This window comes from Zeus faber (assembly GCF_960531495.2).
Source record: "Zeus faber genome assembly, chromosome: 2".
In the NCBI taxonomy this organism is placed as follows: Eukaryota; Metazoa; Chordata; class Actinopteri; order Zeiformes; family Zeidae; genus Zeus; species Zeus faber.
In genome coordinates, this window is record NC_137189.1 from 17,021,185 (window position 1) to 17,046,935 (window position 25,751).

General features: G+C 43.2%; 1 protein-coding gene across 2 annotated transcripts in view; it reads left to right on the plus strand.

Annotated features, from left to right (window-relative positions):
* The window catches only part of otofa (otoferlin a), a gene marked incomplete at both ends in the record, with an annotated part of 92,837 nt that extends 68,186 nt beyond the window's left edge, over nt 1-24,651 (plus strand). The window contains 31 exons of one of the 2 annotated variants that reach the window (XM_079996979.1): nt 1,097-1,205; nt 1,347-1,533; nt 1,864-1,984; nt 2,099-2,199; nt 2,472-2,562; nt 3,110-3,226; nt 3,405-3,557; nt 7,487-7,679; nt 7,932-8,056; nt 8,342-8,476; nt 9,399-9,560; nt 10,654-10,773; nt 10,898-11,059; nt 11,170-11,332; nt 12,064-12,134; nt 12,352-12,381; nt 12,495-12,629; nt 13,036-13,111; nt 13,962-14,107; nt 16,430-16,564; nt 16,816-16,953; nt 17,126-17,253; nt 17,399-17,569; nt 17,714-17,874; nt 17,957-18,099; nt 18,640-18,728; nt 19,586-19,684; nt 21,892-22,133; nt 22,482-22,660; nt 22,986-23,086; nt 24,471-24,651. In XM_079996979.1, the coding sequence (XP_079853105.1) occupies nt 1,097-1,205; nt 1,347-1,533; nt 1,864-1,984; nt 2,099-2,199; nt 2,472-2,562; nt 3,110-3,226; nt 3,405-3,557; nt 7,487-7,679; nt 7,932-8,056; nt 8,342-8,476; nt 9,399-9,560; nt 10,654-10,773; nt 10,898-11,059; nt 11,170-11,332; nt 12,064-12,134; nt 12,352-12,381; nt 12,495-12,629; nt 13,036-13,111; nt 13,962-14,107; nt 16,430-16,564; nt 16,816-16,953; nt 17,126-17,253; nt 17,399-17,569; nt 17,714-17,874; nt 17,957-18,099; nt 18,640-18,728; nt 19,586-19,684; nt 21,892-22,133; nt 22,482-22,660; nt 22,986-23,086; nt 24,471-24,651 (4,164 nt within the window). Of the gene's footprint in view, nt 1-1,096; nt 1,206-1,346; nt 1,534-1,863; nt 1,985-2,098; nt 2,200-2,471; nt 2,563-3,109; nt 3,227-3,404; nt 3,558-7,486; nt 7,680-7,931; nt 8,057-8,341; nt 8,477-9,398; nt 9,561-10,653; nt 10,774-10,897; nt 11,060-11,169; nt 11,333-12,063; nt 12,135-12,351; nt 12,382-12,494; nt 12,630-13,035; nt 13,112-13,961; nt 14,108-16,429; nt 16,565-16,815; nt 16,954-17,125; nt 17,254-17,398; nt 17,570-17,713; nt 17,875-17,956; nt 18,100-18,639; nt 18,729-19,585; nt 19,685-21,891; nt 22,134-22,481; nt 22,661-22,985; nt 23,087-23,661; nt 23,843-24,470 lie in introns of those variants that run through there. The other variant, XM_079996978.1, reaches the window with a different exon arrangement.
* Nucleotides 24,652-25,751: the final 1,100 nt, after the last annotated feature.

The following is a 25,751-nucleotide window of genomic DNA, read 5'->3' on the forward strand; positions in this document are numbered from 1 at the left end:
CCTATGGGCAGATTTTAAGTAAGGGTTTTGTGCCTTCCTTGGGCTAGAAATGAGGGAAAGGGATTCAGACCAAACTCACAAGTAGTCAAAGTGCACCAAAATGGAGTTGTGGCTCTCTTTAAGATTTTGTTATTGAAAAAAAAAAAGTATTTTTCATTAAAATTATTAAATTTAATGGAATTTAAAAAGTTATAATAATATGAAAATGATAAATACGACAATTATATAATGATAATAATAATAAATATAGCTGCAGGCAGCAATACACAGGGTCCATTTTAGTCATATTAGGTTAGTATTATAGGTTTTGGAGGGTCCGAGGTTCTGCACTCTGTGATTATATGCAGGGACGTGGGACCGTCAGTGCAGTTCAAACAAGACATCAAGCGTGTTCTGCCGTGTGTTATGTCGAAGTTGGTTTTCCAGATAGTTTTAGGCTTCAAAATTCTAAGAATTTTCATTCGTTTTTCCTTTTACATTAACAATAAGGGGCTGCCGTACAATTATAGTAGGGGTTGGACCCCTAATTATATAAAGATTTTATACAAAATAGCATGAAAATAGCCTCAATACCCCTCCTCTCTGAAATGCTGCATGTGGACGAGCCGTGTCTTTGCTTTTAGATTTTGGGTTTCTTCCTTCCTGACTTCTTGACAGCCCCTGCCATGCACACCATTATTGAAGAGAAATAACAGTATATTGTCTGTCAATATAAAGCAAAATTCACAGGGAGGTTATTTGTGGGGAGAGGAACATTTTATTTAGTCTCATTCAAAATTTTCAACAGTGCTCTTTTAAGAGGATTACTATAAAGCTTTGCAATGCAAGGCTAGGTGTAATTTTATTTCCAGGCACTTCATAGAAGTTGTAACCCAGCACATAACATTGCATCATGTTCTACTGAAAGTCAGTTCTCCTTCAACTATTCAGACTGTTTCATCTTATCAACAATAAGACTTGAACACTTGCAATAATTCTGTTTAACCAAAATACTCAACTACGAATGCAACTATGCACTTTATATACATTTATTTATGAGAATAAATAGTCAAGTTTATAAGTTTTAAATTCACCCTGCTTTCACTTCTTTCCTCAGAGTGCCACAGGGAAAATCGAAGAGTTCTTCCTGTTTGGTTCCTTCCTGGAGGCCACCATGATCGACCGCAAAATTGGTGACAAACCAATCACCTTTGAGGTCACTATAGGTAACTCAGTTTGTATATAATTTTGATTTTCGATTTTACTGCTGTATCTCTTAAGGCTTGGATCTCGAATCCAATGCATGGCATTATACAATAGTATCTCTTCTCTTGGCATGCACATCCCTTAACGACATTCTTTGTTAGGTAACTATGGCAACCAGATCGATGGGGTAAGTAAGCCCGCCTCGGCGAAAAAGAAGAAGAAAGACAGCGATGGTGAGGAGGAGGAGTCTGAGCTCATCCAGAACTCCAGCGAGGACGAGGCGGAAGAGGAGGGCGACCTGGTCTCCGTCTCCTCCACCCCCATCATGAAGCCCGTCATCACAGACAGGTTGGTCCACACAAAGTTGCAGGGAGGCCCAGGGTGGCCGGAAAGCAATTTATTTTTCTATTACTCATAGCATCGTGGTTTAGTGTCAAACCTTATATAAACAAAGATGTCAAAGTTTGAACAAATGAAAAATGATTGAAAAGATTATTCTTGGAACACAACAAACAAACAGAATACCACAACCAATGTGTAGCAAGCATTGACTTAAATATGACATACTGTATATTGTATATAACAGATTTCTAAAATGTTCCCGGTAGTATTGGACAGAATGTAGTAATTTGCTGATCTCAGCCGGACTGACTTATTTATAATGGTCGCATTTGACAGGAACTACTTCCATCTTCCCTATTTCGAGAAGAAGCCTTGTATCTACATCAAGAGCTGGTGGCAGGACCAGCGCAGGCGGCTCTACAACTCCAATATCATGGACAAGATAGCTGACAAACTGGTCAATAAATGTTATCTGTTCTCTCCCCTTTCACTACACTGCATTCTATCTAGTCCTTTGAAATGAAATATACGTACATGCCAAAATAAAAGTATTTGTGTTTGTTCACTACAGGAGGAGGGTCTGAACGACGTTCAGGAGATCATCAAGACGGAGAAGGCCTTCCCAGAGCGCAGACTAAGGGGGGTGCTGGAAGAACTGAGCACAGGCTGCAGGTAAACTGTTCAGTAACATAAAGGTCCCATATACTGTATCATTATGGTATAAGTTCAACTGATGTTTTTGCTATATAACAGCAGAATTCTGGTAATTATATACTTGTATTCATTGCCTGACCTTTAACATTGCATAACGTAAGAGCTTTATTGTCATAGATGTACGCTGAAAACTATACTGTTCAGTCTTAATGGTCTTTGGATCATCACTTTCATTCTATTTCAAATTCTTCACTCCAACTTCAAACTTCTTGTTTTCTTACCACTTCCAGCCGTTTCGTCACCCTGGCCAACAAGGACGTGAACCAGTCGGGCAGAACCAAGCTGGACCGAGAGAGGCTCAAGGCTTGCATGAGAGAAATGGTACAGTGCTGATCCAGGAGGGAGATAGCAAAGGGAGTTCAGGAGGGGTAGTGAGAGAAGGAGAGTGAGAGAGAGAGAGAGAGAGAGAGGAATACAGAGAAAGGAGGGAGTTGGAGGAAAAGGCAAAGAAGCTGTGGCACTTCACCCACATTACTTGTAACTGCAATTATTTATGAATAAAGAATTTTGTTTAAATATTTATTCATATTTTCTGGATAGTTCACCTACTATTTTAACTGTGGAAATCCGTAAGATCATATGTGATTATACTGCAAGTCCCAAAATTCTAAATTGCAACATAATTATTTCATTACACATGACATTATTATTATGTCATGTGTGTTTACACTCCTAAAGCAGTCGCTTTCCTTTTTTTTCTATGTCACTTGAGGTGTGGATGCCTTTTGGTGGCGGACCCCGCCACCAACCATGGAAACAGCATATAGAGGAGCACATGCATAACAAAAATACATTGAATGGCTGTTTCTTATAAAGTAATCTTACGGATTACCATTTTAACTCAAATATCACCACTGTCCCTCTGCAGGACAGCATGGGCCAGCAGGCCAAGCAGCTCCGCACCCAGGTAAAGAAGCACACGGTCAAAGACAAACTGAAGTTGGTGCAAAACTTCCTGCAGAGGCTCCGCTTCCTCGCTGACGAGGTACAGATTTATTTCAAAAGTTAAGTTTACCTTTGTGAGCAGGTATTCTGATTATGTTACTAATTTTTTGTAATCCAGTACATAACTAAAAACAAATAATGCCTATCAGTAACTAACTGCTTTCCAGAATAACCTCGCCCAACCTAATCTGTTATGAATGTATTACCAATCCATTCAGCCCCAGCACAGTGTACCGGACATCTTTATCTGGATGATGAACAACAACAAACGGATTGCCTATGCCCGCGTGCCCTCCAAAGACGTCCTGTACTCCATCGTGGCTGAGGAGACAGGAAAGGACTGTGGCAAAGTCAAAGCTTTTTTCCTCAGGGTAAGCTATTATCCTCCTTCTCCTCTTCATCTGTCCTCCTGTGTTTAATCAACTTCCATGTCTTATTACATGTATGTCCACATTGTGTCAAAATTAAGGAAGCGACGGTAATGAAAGCAAAAAGGGAAAATACTCCACGTTTTGAGTCAAGGTATGGGTTTATTTCTGATGACAACCAACAGAATTGCTTGGGATTTTGGAGTTGGGCATACAAGACAACACAGCACCCGCTTGATATCAACGACCGGCTCTTCGTAATGACAATGTTGTGGTTATGAAAAGGTACAGACCTAGGCCAGTGAACAGTCTGGATCTCTGTACGACATTTGTATCTGTTCTGGCCTCAAAAAACATAGAAGAAAAACAACTGGAACTGGACAGAATCTGATGCGAAAAAGTTTATTGTGTATCAGAGGGACATATACAGCAGTAAACTTCGAGTAGGCTTCGCGAAACCGACTGAACAACCAAGCCTTTGTTCTTCTTTTATATCCAAAAAAAACCCTTCTCCTATTACATGTTCTACCCCTTTCAGCACCGCGAACCACTCAAAATCCTGTTTGTTTGGTTTACTCATTTTTTGGGTAGTTGAATAACCAATCACATTCTTTGTGGGGGTGGGCCAATGGCAGCTCGTAGTCCTGTCATCATGGACTCTGGGTGCGATCTTCTAGACAGCCAATCATAGCCTTGTTACTGGGAAACCTCCCCTTTCTTGGAAAGAGTATTCCTGGAACACTCACATCATATCTTTCCATATTTGGGCATATATCCTTTTCCTTCTGTCGGACAAAACCTTGAGCTGTTCTCTTTGTTTCAACTACATTTTTTTCCTCCTGTTTTTGTAGAAGACTTGAGCTCCCTCTTCTGGTTTTATATTATACATTTTTAAAAAGGGTTTTTTATACATTTTGTAGAAGGCTTGAGTTATTGGCCGCTAAACTGGCAAAAAATAAAAAGCAAGCGTCTTATTCACAAAGCACTCGCAAAGGGTGAAATGAACCACCAACTGCGCTGCCACGCAAATAGCTTCTCGATGCGTTGGTGCAATTTGCACATATTTAAATTAGGTATTATGCATACATTTGCCAAAATTGGCCCCTTTCTATGCAAATGAGCCTCGTTGCAAAAAATGTCCAATTCACAAACACCAGCGCTAATAGCCACACGCAGTTAGAGTGAAAATATTACCTTCTGCAGAGAGCTGGTGCTAACTGAGCAAAAAAATAAATTTAAAAAAGGCAGCACTGCGTGATTGTTTTCAGAGAGCTGATGCAATTGAAGCGCATTCATAAGGGCTATAAGGGCCCAGCCTATTGAGTGATCTGTAAATACAATTTTCACATTATTATTCAAATTTTTATTACTATCATGGCATCCGAAGGTAGTGAAACAAACAGTCTGTCGTGGTTTTCAAAACGCACTCCAAAAGCAATTTGTTGACACTTTGAATTATTTATTGTACAAAAAAAATGTTACAAACATTGACAAATGTTGCTTAATTCCTATTGAACTCAAAAGATGTTGAAAAAATAACTAAAAGTTAAGTTAAGGGAATAGCGATAAAGTGGTCAAACTTGGCATTGAACCACAGCCTTTGTCCGACACTGCTGCTGCAGTAGCCTAAAGCCTCAGGACCATGGACAGTTCTGCTCAAACCCTGTTTTATTTATTGGAGACTGAAAGAAAGAAAATAAAGAATGAAAAATGAGGTTATTACATATGGAAGACTATAAGGGGCACGCATAAAAAAAAATACCCGTGTGTGTCGAGAATAAACTCGGAATACCAATGTGGGGGGAGGCCTTGGATCTCACTGCTCTCAGTGCTCTGCTACGATCACTCCCTCTCCATTACGCATTTCAAGATTCCAGATTCAAGAGGTTTATTCGTCACATACATATACATACTTTCATACATATATGCAGTGAAATGTAATGCAATGCACCCGGTGATAACACACAATATGTCCTAGGAAAAACTTATTTCTAAAAGACCAACTAACTGACTCCTAAAACGTAATACAGTAAGTCGAATACTTTTAGAATAAAAATAAAAATATATAGAATAAAATAAAATACAATAAAATGAAATAAAATGGAATAGATAGAGGGAATATGCTTATGTATATGGAATAGGCAATTATGTATATACAGATATGTGCATTAAAGTGGCATGTGAATTAAAGTGGCATGTGAATAAAGTGAGGTAGTGTTTGGGATAATACAACACAGTATACAACAGTACGGCACAGCAATACGGCATCACGCACAACCCTGAACAGTGACACAGTATGCGGTACAGTATGCTACATACAGTACAGTAGGTAGTGGAGCCTATGTGTGTGGCTCAGTGAGGACCCCGGGTGAGGTCAGTGTTGACAGTTGTAATGGCTTGTGGGAAAAAACTCTGTCTCAGTCTCTCTGTTCTCGCTGTGTGACTGCGGAGGCGCTTGCCTTGACGCAGCAGCTGGAACAGTCCGTTGTTGGGGTGATGAGGATCCTTCATGATCCTGCGGCCTCTGCTACTACACCTCCTGGTGTATTACTCCTGCAAGGGGGGGAGGGTAGTTCCAGTGGTACGTTCAGCTGAACGCACCACCCTCTGCAGGGCCCGCCTGTCCTGAGCAGTACAGTTCCCAAACCAGGCAGTAATGTTGCCTGTCAGGATGCTCTCCACTGCTCCAGAGTAGAAGGACTTGAGGATCCTCACGAGACCCGGAATTTCCTCAGCTGCCTGAGGTGGTAAAGACGCTGCCTCGCCTTTCTCACCAGAGTGTCTGTATGTACAGTCCATGTTAAGTCCTCTGTGATGTGGACTCCCAGGTATTTGAAGCTGCTCACCCTGTCGACAGAAGACCCATTAATCACCAAGGGCGCGTGCGTCCTCGATTGTGATCCTCGCCTAAAGTCCACCATCAGCTCCTTAGTTTTGCTGACATTCAGGGCGAGGCTGTTGTCCTGGCACCAGAGTGACAGGTCACCTCCTCGCGGTAGGCCTTCTCATCGCAGTCGGTGATCAGGCCCACGACAGCGGTGTCGTCAGCAAACTTTATGATGTGTTGGAGCTGGACCTGGCCACACAGTCATGTGTGTACAGGGAGTACAGTAGGGGGCTGAGGACACAACCCTGGGGGGATCCTGTATTCAGGGTGAGGGAGCTTGACATGTGCTTCCCCACCCTGACCACCTGGGGGCGGCTGTGAGGAAGTCCAGGATCCAGGCACACAACGGAGCATTCAGTCCAAGCTCCTTCAGTTCGACAGCCAGTCTGGTGGGGACTATTGTTGAAAGCTGAACTATAATCAATGAACAGCATTCTCACATAGGCCCCCTTCTCGCCATCCAGATGCGTGAGCATGGTGTGCATTTGGGTACCATGGGGGGACACGAGATCAGCCATGGGCCTAAATGCGTAATGCAACCCATTTTCCAAACAAAACAAAAAAATTTAATAATTTAAATGAAACAAAAAAAGCCCTCTCCACAAAGCCATTGATACCCATTTTTCTCCTTCTTTCTGCCATTGTCCTGCCTACTGTGTTCTTGGCAAAAAGCCAACATTTATACTTTGCCACATGGATAATTGCGATCACAAAACAAGGGCAAATTGCACTGAGCAGCAAAACTTTGTGGGCTGGCATATCATTCGCCCAATATTTTTGTGAATCGGATGCTAATGGTAATGGTGCTATTAGTGGACGCAATTCATTCTTTGTGAATTTGCCCCTCTATTTGCAAAAAGATGTTTCAGACAGCAAGGAATTCAAGAATATACTGTAATGAGTTTCTGCTTTCATATCTGGTCGCATGTGGAGCAAAGGTCTTACTCATTAGGTCGTCTGATTCCACTGGTTCTGAAATTAATGGTTCTGAAATCTCAAAGCTTCAAAGCCAGTTTCCAGCCATCTGAATTGTGTTTGACCTCAGCTGCCGGGAAAGAAGGGTTTCGGCCCCGCGGGTTGGACGGTGCAGGCCAAGCTGGAACTGTACCTGTGGCTGGGCCTCAATAAGCAGAGGAAGGACTTCCTTAGCGGCCTACCCAACGGCTTTGAGGAGAACAAGGCCGCCAGGACGAGCCCCGGGCTACAGTCCGTCCCCCCCATCAGCCTGATCTACAACAGTAAGACACTCGTTTATTCTAAATTGTTTTAAAATCCAGTTCTGCAGATGCCATGAGAGTATCTTTGTCGCAGATCAAATAATAACATACATTTTGTGTCTTCAATTCAATCAGCTCCTACTCTACCCTGCAAACTCTGAATTTCATCTCGAGTCATTTTGATTTTATCCACATTGATTTCTTGGTATCTCGTTTATCTGTGCATCTCTTCTTGAATGCTGAATGCTTCATGTCTGTGTGTGTTTCTTCCAGTGAAGCAGGTCTTCCAGCTCAGAGCTCACATGTACCAGGCCCGCAGCCTGTTTGCGGCTGACAACAGCGGGCTGTCAGACCCCTTCGCCAGGGTCTTCTTCTCCACCCACAGCCAGGTCACCGAGGTACGAACGGACCTGTTCATATGTGCAAGGCTGACATTGATGCTGTAGGAGCCTTCTCCTGAGAATACAATACATGCATTGTGTGTGTGGTGAGTGGGAAACAGGTGTTTGACCTCAATAAAGATCCAAAAGAGGATCGAAACTTTATTTAATTAAAATGTTTTTGTGGGCCTATCGCATTGATCTTCCAATACACGGCACCCACCTGCTATTAAATTGGAATAGCGAGGCATCATCAATAATTTTTTTTTTCTCTCTGTGTTTGTATTTTTATTTGTGCGTTAGATCCTGAGTGAAACGTTGTGCCCCACGTGGGACCAGCTGCTGGTGTTCGATGATGTGGAGCTGTTCGGAGAGGCCAGCGAGCTGAGGGACGACCCCCCAATCATCGTGGTGGAGATCTACGACCAGGACACCGTGGTACGCCGGGACGGATTATGGAGGCTTGTCGGACAAAATTTATCTATTTTACTGTATCTCTGGAAGGTAGATAGGACAGTGGCTGGGAGATATGGACTGTTTATACTGTATAATATGATATTTGTCATACAAAGATAGATGGAAGCTCTAGATGATTGCTGTGGAAGGACTTCCCTGGCCACCGATCTAAAACTTGTTTTGCTTGTCCATCCTCCGTGTTCTAACTGTATGTCTGTTCAATCCCATCCTGCTCCTTTTAAATCACCCCTGGCTTCCTCTTTGTGCTGTCTTGGCTAAGTAGAGTGTGAATGCAGTAGCTTTACAGCAGTAGAAGATGATTAAATGCAGCATGAGTAGCTTGCTGTTCATCTTTCCCGACATGTTTGCATGTTCTCGCCTCCTCCCCATTGTTTGGTCATGGTCATTGTTTGGTTATCACAAAATCCTTGTTGTTAACAATAGCTGTACGACATAAAAAGTAGAAATATTGGATTTGCACAACACTGCCTGGCACAGTTGGGAATTAATGGTTGGTTGTAATATGCCTCCTTATAATCACCCATAAAATGAAAGCATAACAAATCTGTGTACCTTCAGGCTACGTATACGGTTGTGTCTAAATTTTATTATTATTTTTTTTTATTTAGTTTTAAATGTTATGCATTGCGATTTCATCGCTCTACTTTCATTCTCTCTCATGTGGGATTTTGGTAAGTTTTCTGCTCTTTCACTTTTTTTTTTTTTTTTTACGAGTTAGACCCGATTAATTTCCCCTGCCCAAGTGGCTTAAAACTATACTCACTTGGATTCACAGTGACACCCATTGGCTACCACTAGAACTGCATGCGTCTAGCTCCCCCTTCCTTGCTCCCTGACTGTTTTCCATTGTTTGTTTATTTGGTGTCATGGTGTCGACTTTCAGGGAAAGGCCGAGTTCATAGGTCGGACGTTCGCCAAGCCCATTACTAAGATGTGCGACGAACACTATGGTCCCCCGAGGTTCCCCCCGCAGCTGGAATACTACCAGATCTACCGAGGGAACTGCACTGCCGGGGATTTGCTGGCCGCCTTCGAGTTGCTACAGGTCATGATGTGTACATGCACTAAGATTTGCACACATGCACGTGGGCAAGATATAAACACACACAGATAGACATAACCCATGAATGGTTTCCCAGGTGCATGTACAAACTATAAATAAACACTGGATTCTCATCATAGGGACCGAATGGAGGAATTTCTAAAAGTGCAGTTGGCCTATATCTCCTTTACACATTGTTTTCAGTTGTAGCATTATAGCAATAACTTAAATGAAATAACAAGGACACATGCATTCACTGTAACAGACAGTGACTGTAACAGGCATGAAGCATGCACAAAAGGATCTTTCTTTCTTTCTTTCTTTCTTTCTTTCTTTCTTTCTTTATTTCTGCCCTTCCTGCTGTCTACAGTGCCTCTCACGGATGTCCTGTTGCTCTTTTTCCTGTCACTGCCAATCTTGAGTTCTCCTCCGCCTCTGTCTCTTTCCCATTGGCCAAAACACAAATTTTCCTTTCAAGTATGTCCTTCCCCCTCTCCTCAATCCCTCCTCCTTACCTCTATTCCCTTTTTTCCCACTCTCTACCTCCTCCCACCCTTTTCAACCCGGATTCCATTTGGTCACAAACCTCAAAACCTACTCACTCCACGGACAAGAGTCCTACCTTCCTAACCCATCCCCTCTCTCTGCCTTTTCTTACTTTTTCCACCCCTCACCACATTTATCTTCTTCTCCTCTGTCCTCACTCCCCTTGACTCCCTATCTGTCCTCCACGTCGCACGTCCGTCTCCTCCTCCACCTCTCCACAGATGCCTTTTGACGAGGAGGAGATGAGGCGCGCTCTGATCGCTGTCCATAGCTTTGCTATTCCTCAAATCAAGGTGCTTTCTTTTCACCTTCTCTCTGCCCAGCTCACTCTTTCTCACAGACACAGTCACTCTGTCGTCTGTGTTTCTACCGCATAAGTTCTCTTTTTTTCTCTCTCTCTATGAGCGAACAACTTTCCTCTGTGTACTGTGCGTGTTTCATGAAGTTGTCATGAAAGATTTTGCTTGCATTCTGACTATTTCAGCACTAGCTGTGTTTCTCTTGGAAATCTGGGGTTGCCTGTACTATCTCCTATTTCCTTTCTACATAGGTTGGCCAGGCAGGGAAAGCCGGCCTCCCCCCCATAGAAGCCTCAACAGACTCGGAGCGTGGGCCCATTCTCCCTGTTCCCTTGGGAATCCGACCAGTACTGAGCCGATACCGCATAGAGGTGAGGGCGTCACTGACATCTTCAAGCTTTGCTGCAAAACACCAACTTTACCAATATTGTCGTTGAGTTAGACTGTGGGATCAACCAAACCTTTCCTTCATTTTTAAATTTTCCTCTTGGCCAGGTCTTGTTTTGGGGCCTGAGGGACCTCAAGAGGGTCAACTTGGCCCAGGTGGATCGGCCCCGTGTGGACATAGAATGCGCCGGCCGAGGAGTACAATCCGCCCTTATCCAGAACTATAAGAAAAATCCCAACTTCAGCACTCTGGTCAAGTGGTTTGAGGTGGTGAGTACAAAACAAACACTTCTTTGAGATTTGGGTTCATTTAAATTCAAATAAATTAGCCTTGAATGAAGTACTTCAGATCGCTATCGTTGCCGCTTTTGTGACCGCAGGACCTGCCAGAGAACGAACTCCTCCACCCTCCTCTTAATATCCGGGTGGTGGACTGTCGGGCGTTTGGCCGGTACACCCTGGTGGGCTCCCACGCCGTCACCAGCCTGAGGCGTTTCATCTACAGCGCCCCTGACAAGCGCTCCAACAACTGGGCTTCAGCAGGTGCCTTTGTAGAGCTAGAAGGCTTATAGTTTGCAGTTTGACTTTTTAATACTATATTATTTTCTACTTATTATTTTCTGTCCATCGTAAGAATTTTTTGTCGTTGTGAGTTCCAGCTTTGATGTTTGTTGTTCTGACATATTCTTACCCTTTTTATCCTAGAACTACTGTTAAATGCACTGTATGGTGAAAAAAACACCAACTTGTTTCTAAAGGCTGATTTGTGATTTTGTTCATGCTAAAGGCGACAAATAGCACCTCCAAACAACAAACAAGTGGTTTTAAACCTATTTGTCACAATATAATGCAATTCTATCTAGAAAGTCAAAAAACAGGTTAAAAACAAACTTGTTTTAGCGCTCTTTGACCAATGCATGATCTTAAAAAAGTGTGAAAACAAATTTCTTACCTACCTTCTTATTTCTCGGCTTGCTTTGCTGTTCTCACTACTCTTACTGTACCTGTGCATGTCCCTCAATACTTTATCCTCCAACAATCTTCCTTCCCTTTCTTTCTCCTTCCCTTCCACATCCTCCTCACACTCATCTGATTTGATTCCTAAATGGGTTTTTGGGTGCCCCCATCCTCTCCTCCTCCCCTTGCGGCCATATTAATACCTCCAGCAAAGCTAATGAACGGCTACATGGTCCTCACCAACGGCAGCTCCCAGTCGTTCTCCTCACCCAACCTGTACTCCCGCACCCCTCCCCGCACCTTCTCTCGGCCCGCAGGTGACATCATCGTCAACATGGACTCCGAGCCCTCAGTCAAGAAGATGGACACAGTGGTCAAGCTGGACGCAGTAAGACTTTGGGATTGAGGGTTACACCATTGCCAACTTTGATTTCTAAAGAACATGGTTTGAAAGTCAACTTATTGACTTTGAGGAAACCTCCTGCATCCGTGTGTGTGTGTGTGTGTGTGTGTGTGTGTGTGTGTGTGTGTGCGTGTATTAATCCCTGTGTTTTTAACCCCTGTGTAAATTTGTAAACCCCGCCCACCTTTCCCCTGCATCGTAGACATCTGATGCAGTTGTAAAAGTTGACATGGTGAGTCCTAATCCCTCTAGAAATACGGCAACATCAAACAGTGCACTGTGCTTTTGTGCCTTTGTGGGATATGCCGCCGGGCGTCGTCTTATCCCACTTCCCTATTTTAAAAGAACGAGGATGACGCCGATAAAAAGAAGAAGAAAAAGAAGAAAAAGAAGGGAGAGCTGGAGGAGGAGGAGGAGATGGACGAAAGCATGCTGGACTGGTGGTCTAAGTACTTTGCTTCCATAGAAACACTGATGGAGGTGTGTGGTTCTATCTGTCTATCTATCTATCTATCTATCTATCTATCTATCTATCTATCTATCTATCTATCTATCTATCTATCTATCTATCTATCTATCTATCTATCTATCTATCTATCTATCTATCTGTCTATCTATCTATCTATCTATCTATCTATCTGTCTGTCTATCTATCTATCTATCTATCTATCTATCTATCTGTCTATCTATCTATCTATCTATCTATCTATCTATCTATCTATCTATCTATCTATCTATCTATCTATCTATCTACAGTATGAGTTCCTACAATGATTCAAACTGTGACAGGAGCTGTAGTTTTGTTAATAAACTCACACGCTGCTCTAGGATCCCCGATAGGACGCGGTTGTGTTCCTGACTCTGGTTTTCCCTCGCGGGTCTCCAGATCTTAAAAGCCCAGGAGGCAGCCCAGGCGGAGGCCGAGGAGAGGGAGGACCTGGAGATCGCTGCGGAGGGAGCAGGTATATTACAAACTGTAGAGCCAAGCGAGGGCTCATGCCTGCCAAAAACTGAGCCTGGACGCCTGCTTTGTTTGGGTTTGGTAAACTTTAAAGGATTCCACTGGAGTTTTGACGGCTGACGGCTAAAGTACAAGTGGAATGCCACCCTGTGATATTGTTGCAATGCACGGTAAAATAGGGCCCAAAGCACAAAGACACTTGATATGCTCTAACCATATTTATCAATGCAGTTTCTTTATCTCTGCCGTAGCTGAGGTCTATGGCAAGTGTCTTTTGGCACAAATGCATGTAAACGTTTGCGCGATCTTCCTTCCTCTCCCTCATCCCTAGTGCATATTCCCATCACCATACACCCCATCCACATTTAGAATAGAGCGGGACATATATATCTGTTTCCATTATCGCAACTCCTACATCAGCATGCCTCCCCCTCAGCCCTGCTCTACACATGAAAGTTGGCTGATGCAACTGAACCCAATGCCTGAACCCATGACACATGCCGACCTCCCTGTCTTTTACAAAATGATACCCACTCTCCACTCGATGATCCAACCTTCCTTATTTAATAGATACGTAATAAAGTACTATTGACGTCTCAAAATTTCCATTAAACTGCTAAAATTGCTCAAATGTTCTGCCGATCCCCTCCTTGAGCACCATCTTAGATAAGAGTCAAGTTCAGATAAATTGATGATGTTCTCCATATGAAGTCGTTGCCCAAAAGGGCGGCAGACGCATCAACTTTCATTGATTGACATGTAGAGTGCTGTGTCCCACCCCACCTTCATCCCCTCACCACCTCACCCCCTCTCCCAACCCCAACTCGACTTCCACCTCCCGCCTCGATCAGATATCAAACCTGATGACCTCCTTATGAAAGGCTCCAAGTCCAAGGAGAAAAGCCGGGACAAAAGGGGCGCTAAAGACAAGAAGAAGGGCCACGTTGCCGATGGCTCTGAGAAGCGGCCCTTCAAGCCCAAAGTCGACGAGCTGCTCGTGAGTGTGAATTTAAAAAATAATACTGAAATAAAAAAAATTATTGGAGTAATTGGAACAACTTCAATAGAAATGTAATACTTTGTATGTCATTTTAGTAGCAAATTTTAATTTAAGCTCAACTCAGACTTCTTCAGTGCCCTGCATTGAGAAAACAAAAAAATTGCTTTAAATTGTAAAATCTATAATTTTGTTAGGTTTTCTCAGCGTAAAATGTACACTTTAAGCTCTCACTTTCAGACCTGCCAACCTGCATGCATTTTGTGTACCAACCACGCAATTCTTGGTCAAAATACGCAGGTACAATATGCCATCTGAAACCATGTAAAAAAAAATTCTATATATACGTATGTTATATATATAATTGTAAATTAATTAAGCAAAATAATCCATTAATACAAAACACTACCGCACATTTATTGGGTATTTAAAGTACATCCCTCGGATTGGACCAGATGCTATGACCTGTGGTTCTGTAACCCCTCCCCACCCTCTCTTCTCAATCACTCAACTCATCCACTCATCCACCGAGGCGTAATGCTGCACTGCTGAGGTAAAATGGGAAGTGGGGAAGTAATAATCAAGCACAAAAATGTGACTGTAATGTTACCTATAAAACGGGATATGCACCGATCCGCCGGTGACCGGAATCGGCCAGTTTTCAGCTTGATCAGGTGTGACCAGGGACCGGCTGATCAGCATCAGATATCATATATATCAGATTCTGTGCCGGTGAAACTTACACGCCCGATACTGTAATCATGTACTGTACTCGTAAAAATGCTTCGATACTCAAACCTGATACCAACGTATTGTGACGTAGTTGCGTAGTTGACGCTTGAAAAGGAGAACGAAAGAAAGAAAATGTCAGCTGTTTGGAGGTACTTCAAGGTAAACAAAGAAGATAAGATCATAATGTATCTATCGCTGTCACTATAGTGGAGCGTCTGCTCTGGTAGTTCCTAGTGCATGAGCTCCACTCATGATGGTTCGACTCTTTTCTGAGACTCGACACGGATCACTCAGTAAAACGAGTCGTTCGATTTGATTTAGTTGGTTTCAGTGGAGGACTTCCAGTGAACCAGATTGAGAGTCGGCCATTTTTTTTTTTTTTTATGAATTTGCAATGATTCCAATTTATTTTTGAATGATATCAGAGTACCATATAAAATAATAGAAAGGTATATTTACACTCAAAAGTGAAAGAGACTTTCATTTGAAGTTTGAACTGGACATTTCCATGTTAGTTATATGTTGTGTCCTACTAAAACTCAGTGAGAGTTACAGGTTGAGTTATACTGAAACTTGGTGGTTCTCCCATATTTTATTTTGTTGGAACTCAGTGACCATTCCATGTTGTAATTTAGTGGAAATCGGGGACAGTTTCATGTTCTATTATTGTTCCATTGTAAATGATGAACAATAATAAACACACTATCAAAATCAGAAATCTCGCTATGGTGGTAACTGAAAATTGCAGTGTAGTCCATATGCCCAGCTGTCCTATCACGTGAGTGTGATCAGATCACATCACACGATGTATTTGTCATTGACGTATAGCAGATATACCCCAATGAGACCAAATGATAAGAAAATTTGATTTCTCCCATCACGGATATAAACTCTAAATGATCGGACAACAATGTAAAATAAATGTAATAGTCAATGTTTTATTGTGATATAAAATTGAATGAAAATCAGAATCGGCCAAAATCAGAATGGGCAGGTCAGACTTTAAAAAAATCAGGAATTGGAATCAGCCAAGAAAATTTAAATCGGTGCATCTCTAGTCGGTAAAGATGTTTGGTAACTTAATTAGATGATGCATTTCAAGGGGTATATCCTAATGATATTTATTTGTATACTGTATATAGTTGGCCATAGTAGCTCACATACAATGTGATTAGCGTCGTTACGAGACGCTACGGTGTGAATAACTGACGGAGTTATTTGGCTTCAGTAACTTTAACACCATGGAGGCTCCCTGTTACACTATTGTGGTACTCAAAATATTTTCCCAAAGTTGGCAGGTCTGCAATTTTACACGAAAAAGATGATTGACAATTTAAAGCAATTTTGTTAAAGTTAATCTGATGATGGCAAGGTCCTGAAGAAGTCAGTATTTAACTAAAATTACGTACAAGGTATTACAATTATAATTGTTTTAAATGTGTTTTCAAAACTCTTGAATATCTTGAGGATCCATACAACCATATTTCTGCTCTTATGTGATTTTTAAGTTTCTTAAATTTCGATTCCAAGCGGCATTTTTCTTAAAACGGCTTGAAATGAACATGCAGTGTATGTTTTTTTGCTGTCAAGGTGTTCAACAAGGAGTTGGAGTCTGAGTGCGGTAACTTTGAAGACTGGCTTCACACCTTCAACCTGTACAGAGGGAAGGCCGGGGACGATGACGACCACGCCCTGGACGATGACAGAATTGTGGGAAGATTTAAGGTAGGACAACCTTGTGGACTGAAAAAGAAAGCCTAGAATAAGCCATTAGGCAATAGGCCACTCCAATAAGCCAACAAAGCCTAAATCAGAATAAAGATAAACTGATAAGTATATTTGTTGCTTTTCCATGTAAAAAAGTGAGTGTTTACAGTAGTTGAATCTAGGCCCCTTTCTTGATTACCCGTAACTTAAACGGTTCACTGGTCGTATTTATACTGTGAATGTTAAATATTTTGTTTCTTGTGGCGCAGGGGTCTCTGTGCATGTACAAGCTACCCCTGTCGGAGGAGATCACCAGGGAGGCTGGCTTCGACCCCAACATGGGCATGTTCCAGAGCATTCCCCACAACGACCCCATCAACGTGCTTGTCCGGGTGTACGTGGTCAGGGTGAGTGACGGATTTGAATATTTGAAGGTCTTCTTCAAAACAACAGTTTTGTCCACTAACATTCTTTACATCACCATATACTGTAGTTAAATATGGACCTTAATAACACAATCTTCAATATCACTGAGCCCAAATCATATCCCTGCCCATTTTCTCTTGTACTTCACTTCAGGCTACGGATCTCCACCCAGCTGACATCAATGGCAAGGCTGATCCCTACATTGTTATCAAACTGGGAAAATCGGACATCAAGGACAAGGAGAACTACATCTCGAAGCAGCTCAACCCTGTCTTTGGCAAGTAAGTAGAATTGATTTTATCACAACCTCAAGGTCATGCACAAAATAAATTGAGCAAAACGTAGCCGCCTCCTTCAAACTGCTTATTTGCCAATCCTCTCTTTTTAAGCTTCTTCGCTTCATCACCCTTCCTTCTCTCTCCTTAGGTCATTTGACATCGAGGCGACATTCCCCATGGAGTCCATGCTGACAGTGTCGGTGTATGACTGGGATCTGGTCGGCACCGATGACCTGATCGGAGAGACGAAGATCGACCTGGAGAACCGCTTCTACAGCAAATACAGAGCTACTTGTGGCATCTCATCCAACTACTCTGTGTTAGCTTTCCTTTTGTCACAGTTTATATCAAAACAGATACATAGCAGACAAATGCCTTATTACCTAAAAAATGTGATTAAGAGACACAACCTTGTCTAGATCCGAGCATATCAGTAATGTTGTGCTTGTCGTTGTGCTGGTAGCCATGGATACAACGTGTGGCGTGACCCCATGAAGCCCAGCCAGATCCTGGCCAAACTGTGTAAGGAGGGCAAGGTGGACGGACCTCACTATGGACCAGGGGGCCGGGTGAAGGTGGCCAACCGCATCTTCATGGGTCCCACGGAGATCGAAGATGAAAACGGTAGAGCGAAATGTGCTTAAATTGGACATGGGAAAGAGGTGTTAGGTTAGAAGTTAGATGTTCAATGGTTCCCGTCCTTCAGGTCTGAAGAAGCAGACAGAAGAGCATCTGGCCCTGATGGTGCTGAGGCACTGGGAGGAGATCCCCCGGGTGGGCTGCAAGCTCATCCCTGAGCACGTGGAGACCAGACCCTTGCTCAACGTGGACAAACCCGGCATTGAACAAGTAGGGGTTCCTCGTCTGTCCTTGTTTTTGCACCCAGTTTTGTTTCCAACACTGCTTTTACTTGGATACTCTATTATTATAAAAAGTGATACATATAAACAATAGCCCAATCCCTTTTTTGTGTAGTTTGAGTTAAATTAGATGAACTACCAGCATTTTTAAACCAATTTCTCGAGCGGTGGTGGTCCACCACTGCTACATGAATATAATGGGAACCCCGATTCTCCCCTTTTACTCATCTTTCTTGTCGCTTAAAAAAAAACCTTCCCCCTAAAGATATTTGTTTCCATGGCACCACATAGCGTCATCCACACAAAAAACCCTCCAATGACACTTCAAGTGTCATTTGGGACTTAGCAGCTCAGCACCTGACCAGAGTGGCATTTTAAAAAGATTCTCATAAATAAATGTTCCTATAACTTCAGAACTATTAGCTATTGTTCAATTCTAACTTTCAAACAACTTTGGAATTGTAAAATATCTTAGTATTTGACAATAGTATTGGACGTTTTATTTTCTCTGTTCTTTCTCTGTCCAAAGGGCCGTATCGAGATGTGGGTGGACATGTTCCCGAAGGACAAGGCTGCCCCTGGACCCGCAATTGACATATCGCCACGGAAACCAAAGAGGTAGGCTGAACGCCAGAGATAGCGAACGAGACACAAAGCTCCTGTAATCACAAGCTGTCACAGTAACGGCTGTTTAAAGTGACACATGGATCCAGATCAAATTCAATGACATTAAACATGGTATCGTTTTGTTCTTGTAACTTTACACGTGTGGAAGTGTAGAGAACCTTTAGCCCTGTTCCCAGGTTAACCGCTAGTGAGTCTATATATCAACCAAGGGTTCTCAACCTTTTTTGGTCCACAGCCCCATTTTTAGGTTGCAAAATGTATGACAGATTTTCTTTACTGTTTGGAGCCAGCACCAATAATGTTTTTTGTTGCAATTCACATTTAGGCCTCTAAGCAACAGATTGAGGCTAAATAACTGTACTTTCAAAACTGTGGATATGCATTGCATTTTTGGCAACTGTTTCATGTGCATTTGAGTATCGGTTACTTTTATTATATGACATGGGCGGAGCTTCAAATGGATTATATGGAAATTCCGATATATTTCCAACCTTTTGAACTATATTTTTTATGAGAAAATATATCAAATATCATTTTATCAAAGAAAAGTCCTGTGACCCTGTATGCATATACTGTAAGTGATTCCCAAGGTTGAGAATGTTTGGGATAAATGGTGAGCTCTCTATTTGAATCTCCCATATAAGCCCAAATGTGTGTATGTATGCACTGTATCCGTGTATGTGTGTGTGTGTGTGTGTGTGTGTGTGTGTGTGTGTGTGTGTGTGTGTGTGTGTGTGTGTGTGTGTGTGTGTGTGTGTGTGTGTGTGTGTGTGTGTGTGTGTGTGTGTGTGTGTGTGTGTTGGCGTGTGTGCATGTGTGTGTTTGTTCCTTCCTGCCGTCCTCACCAGATATGAGCTCAGAGTGATAATTTGGAATACAGACGAAGTAATACTGGAGGACGATGATTACTTCACTGGGGAAAAGTCCAGTGACATATTTGTCAGGGGGTAGGTACGGAGGGGGATGCGGTGACCGAGCCTTGTCCTGCGTAAGTGTGTGAAGTGGCGTGCTTGCGTGGATTTTTGTTTTTGTTAATCTTTTTTTATTTTTTTTTTCGTTGTTGTTCTGTTTTCCCTTTTTTTTCCCCCTGTGTGTGTTTTGGTGTTTGTGGTGTGTCTTCCTGTCTCTCTGTCGTCCTCTCTCTCTCCTCTCTGGCCATTGCGCCGCTGTTGTCTAGCTTTGAGCTGCGTGTTATTATTTGGAACACTGATGACGTAATTCTAGAGGACGATGCTTTCATGACAGGAGAGAAGATGTCTGACATCTATGTCAGGGGGTAAACACACGACTCCATCGCATGGCTTGTACAAACCGCTCCTCCCCCCTTGCTCTCCCTTCCCCTTGCCCCCCAGTCTCCCCCTGGTGCCCCAGTCCCGTGCCTCTCCTGCTTTCCCGGCATGCACGCTCCCTTATTTCCAACCCACTTATTTATCAGTAAGAATTTTTCTGATGCCCTCTGAGATGCAGCCAATCAGGACCATAGCACCAACTTTCAATTTTAAGGTGATAACTACTCCCTGAAAGAGCTAAAGAACAACAACAAAATAACAGAGTGGAATCCAAATGTCAGATTTGACAACATGTGTTTCCATCCTAAGTTGAGGGGCATTTTTAACCAAACTGCTCACCAGTGACGCAACAAATTGACTTTCTAGCTGAATTTCTTTGATAGATAGCCCATCTTAAATAGGTCTACAAATATTATTACACTATTATCAGCTGATAGTTTGATAGTGGCATCATAGTATGAAAATTCATCGCCATTTTTTACATTTTGTTTCAAGGTTTGTGTTATGGTCCTGTACTGCTATTTGTATTTGACATTACCTTATGAAGGCAGAGCCTCTAATAGCCTCTAATAACCCCTTTGCATGGAAGTATAAAAGCAAAGAATGTGCACGAAAGTTTAAAAAAAGAATCTCCGATATTCTTGGCAACACGGACTCCCATTTAGGCATTTGGGATTCTTGCAACCTGCTTCTCTCAGTTTACACCTATTTCACCCTTAGCCACCACGGCCCATTTATTTTCACCTCAGGGTGCCATCCTCAAACAACACTGTGGATACTTGAATTATATTATTTATACTTCATAATACTGTCACTCTAATTCACGCTAAGGCTCAAGATTGTGACTGTTTAAGGATGGGTCACATGACCAATGACACAATGTCAAACAGGCATGGTTCCCTTCACAGCTAAAATAGAGCTTCCTTCTACTTTCTGCTTTTGTTTTTAGTTTATCCCAAACACCCTCATTTAAACAAATGGATTTCAGGAGTTTCCAATATATTTTTAACCAAATCAATGTATTTTTCTTTTGTCATCATTCATTATCATCTCAATTAAAAATTACAGTTAGCGTCAACATTTCATTATTTTGCGAACAAAGATTCCCCCTGACTCCTCCTGACTTGGGAAAGAGACACCCTCACTCATCTGTTGATGAAAGATCTGCCGCTAGCACATGCACGCTGCGCCGGAATCGACCATCTGCTTGCCATCGCCGCTCTGCACTCTTATTCCACTTGTGCATTTTTCTAGAGCAAATCACAGATGTGAAGGTTTAAAAGAGGCATTTCTAATATAAATGTTGGTGCAGGTGTTGTGTCTGCATGGTACAATGTTCAAAAACAATGTGAGTCTCCAACACCAAATTAGAAGAACATTCAAAGTTACATTTCATGCTACTTTGTCAGCAAACATTTTGTCTGTTTGGCTTTAAATTAAATTTACAATAAACAAGCTTATCAAGCTGGACCAAGTACATAGACCCAGCGGTATTCATCTGATTTGTTGTTGGGGAGTTGCATTATCTACTGTATATATCTGTTGAAATTTCTTTAGGTATGAGCGCATCATTTCTGTTACGCATGTGCTGTAAAGGTACTTTTATGAACTGCACTCACATTCTAAACATACACAGCTCCACTAATATGTTAAATGAATAGAATCACTTATTGTTTTTACACAATACGCCATGGAAGTGCATGGGCAGCATTCTCAAATCACAAGCTATTGCATCCTCAAACTGCACAAGCTATGGTGTCATCTCACCACAACGCAGTTCCCGAAGGACAATTATGTCTGTGTGACGCCACTCTGTCCCGTTGGTCCTCAACCCCTCTTGGACCTTGCCATCCCTCCTTCTTCAGGTGGCTGAAGGGGCAGCAGGAGGACAAGCAGGACACGGACGTCCACTACCACTCCCTCACCGGCGAGGGCAACTTCAACTGGCGCTTCGTCTACCCCTTCGACTACCTCATGGCCGAGGAGAAGATCGTCATCTCCAAGAAGGAGTCCATGTTCTCCTGGGACGAGACGGAGTACAAGATCCCGGCACGCCTCACCCTGCAGGTGTGGGACGCCGACCACTTCTCTGCCGACGACTTCCTGGGTAAGAAGGGCCGACGGGGAAGTTGTTCTTATCACGGGATCGAACCCTCTCACTGAACCGCTTCATTTGAAGAACCTTTATTTGACTCCATAGAGTTCTTTGTTGTTCAAAGAACAGAAGGAGTACTCCAATGATTTTGTAAAAATCATTTAACCTTAGCTATGGTGGACATGTTTGGTAACTTGGTGTTGGGGAACAACTGCCAATAATATTCCTTGGACCAGGGTCAAGGATTGTTCAGTCGTTCCGAAACAGTCAGCGATTGCATTGAACAGTTTTCAAGTTTCAAGTGCGTTCAATCATCAACGTTGGTGCCCGTCAGTGTCTGACCGTCCCTGTTGCTTCAAGGTGCGATCGAGCTGGACCTGAACAGGTTCCCTCGCGGCGCGAAGACGGCCAAACAGTGTTCGATCGATATGATTCGGAGCGAACAGGAGCTGCCCACCATTTCCATCTTCAAGCAGAAGAGGGTCAAAGGATGGTGGCCATTTGTCGCCCGGGATGAAAACGATGAGATGGAGCTCACAGTAAGCCTTTCACATACAAAACGTACACACAAGTAATAATTCTATGCTTTGTGAACACCATTTGATTCATTGAGATGCATATATACCTTTACTCTGAAACGGAAGGTACTTATATAGGCTTTAATGGTATGTAGGCTCCATGCATTTCAATGCACACGAAGGCAATACTTCCAAAAATTTTAAATCCTTGTCAAAAAGCAACTCAAAATCTTCACAGGGTTTCAAGTAAATCCAATCCAAGCAAATACAACGTTTCGCGCATTTTCAAATATAGCTGTAAGCCACATGTCTGTAGGATTGGTAAAAAGCCACGCTGCCTTCGCAGGGGAAAGTGGAAGCTGAGCTCCATCTGATGACAGCAGAGGAGGCAGAGAAGAGTCCCGTAGGGCTGGGAAGAAACGAGCCTGATCCGCTGGAGAAACCAAAGTAAGACTTTCAATGTCAATTTACTCAGACACACACACACGCACACACACACACACACAAACACGCGCACACATTCACACACCCACACACAAACATGCACACACATACAAAAACACGCGCGCACACACACACATGCACACACACACACAGTCGCATATAAGTACATGCATGGACTGTAGACTGTTGTCTTGCCTTCACCACTGTACACCGAGGACAGTGGCTTGGAACAGTGAGAGTGGCACAGACCTGCTCAGCTCGCACCTCTTTTTTATGCATTCTCCTAGTGCAAAAAGAGCAACTGATTTAACGAAAACCTGCTGAAGGGAAGTTGAGGTCCTCTTTTGTACTCGGTCTTGTGTCAACCATAGAGTGGCTTTTTGCGGCATCAAAAATGCGCCACCCCCCACTCCCCTTGCACTCTCACTCGTTTCTCCTCCGTACATTCTCCCTCCCCATTTACCACCTCCTCTTCCCCTAAACCCCCTCCCCCATTTCCCCTGTTTCTCACTTTCATCTCCATCCTCTTCCTTCCTTCCTTCTACCACTCTGTTTTCGTTTTCTCCTCCTCGGCGAAGTCGTCCGGACACCAGTCTCATGTGGTTTCTCAGCCCGCTGAAGTCCATTCGTTACTTCATCTGGCACAACTACCGCTGGCTGATTCTCAAGGCCCTGGGCCTGCTGCTGCTGCTGCTCATGCTGGGCCTCTTCATCTACTCTATTCCCGGCTACCTGGTCAAGAAGATTCTGGGAGCCTGAGCCACTGGTAGAGCCCCACTGCCCCCTTCCCCCTTCCCTTTTGCCCTTTACTCTCTTTTCCTGTCTCTGAAATGCTTTGGTTCTAGGGGTCTCCCCTCCTGCTTTTGGTGCCTCAAAATCCTCTACTCTGGCGGACTATTTTAAATCCTTGTCTCTCTAGGGTCTTTACCCCCCCCCCCCCCGCACACCTGTCTGTCTGTCTCTCTGTCTGTCTGTCTGTCTGTCTGTCTGTCTATTTGTCTGTCTGTCTGTCTATCTATCTATCAGGCTATGTCTGTTGCCGGTCAACCTCACTCTCAGTCACAAATGGTCAATTTGTTGAATCTCCATTTCGTATCAGTGTTCATCCAGCAAAGGCATATCACTGTGCTTCCCTTCTCAACGGTGGTTGATGTGAGATCAGTTATTGTGAGCGTTACGTAACAGAAAAAAATAAGTTTACATAAAAAACGATGCTCAAGCGACCTTCATTTTCTTACCCGTGACTAACACTGACTTTTCCTTTTTCCTTCACCCCCTCCCATTTTCACTCATCATCTCACGTCGAAACTTTTAATCTCATCACCCGCCTGCTTCACCCATCCTCTGTCCCACTACTCCAATTATCAACCGCCTGTCTCCCCTCCAGTCGTCCCGACACCACCTTCCTGTGGTTCCTGAGCCCGCTGAAGGCCATCCGCTACCTGGTGTGCAACCGTTACAAGTGGCTGATCATCAAGATCGTGCTGGCCCTGCTGCTGCTCATCATGCTGGGCCTCTTCCTTTACAGCATGCCCGGCTACCTGGTCAAGAAGCTGCTGGGGGCCTGAGGCCGCCGGGCGGGGGAGCAGGGTGGAGGGTGGAGGGTGGAGGATGGAGGGTGGAGGGCTCCTGGACTGACTGGCCAGCTCGATGGAAGGTTCAGATGTGTGGATGGCAGAAGCCCAGGGCTAATGAGGATGGGTATTGGCACTTATGTAAGAGCCACACCCATCCTCACCACCAGGGTAGAGCAAGACATGGAGATAGAGACCCAGTCTCTTCCTTTTTTCTCAGGAGCAGTGGGGGCGGAGGGAGGTAGAGGGAAGGGAGCGTCGGAGACCTGATAGCAATATATATATTTTCTTCTCTGTGTACCCTTCTTGATATTTAACATGCATCTCGACAGCATCCACCATCCAAACCGGAGGAGATCCAAAAATGAATCTTTGCTAATAGAAGTAACTACTCCTCAAATAACAAAAGAAAAAACACTTCATTGTCTGATGCTCAGCCTAACCAACAAATAATATCTGCATTCTTAACAATCAGCGGTGTCACCCCTGAACTGACTATTAACCAGTATGCCACACGGTTACCCCATGATCTGACCCAAACTCCTTTCCCAACATGAAAATGATGTTTATCTCTTTGTACAGCCTTTAATTTATTGATTATTTATTTGTAAGGACGGCGTTAGTCAGACCATTGCATGGACACCCCCATTGCGGGACGTTACCTATATTATCTTTCATTATCGTTACGGTGTCTTGTTATGGAATAAGATCGACAGGAAACATCCAACCAATACCTTTCATAATTAGGTCCATGTTTTTATTAGCTCTTGCGTTCTTTGCACACTTGAATAATGATGCATAAAGAAAAATACAGATGTCTATTTTCATACGGTAATAATATTCATTGGGGAACAGAACAAGGTCATCTTAAAAGCAGTACATTTATTGAAACTGTGTTTATTGTAAAAGTAAATTTTGCTTTATCGGAAATCTGCACGATGGATCAAAGCATCCACATCAGACCTGAGCCAAAAGCCCTTGGCATTTTTTTTAACATCTAAGGAATGAAGAAGGGGTCGACCCGATGAGCACAACAGACCCGACTAAGACAGTTGTTAGAAATCATCTCTGAAATGTCATTGCTTCGTTCCGAA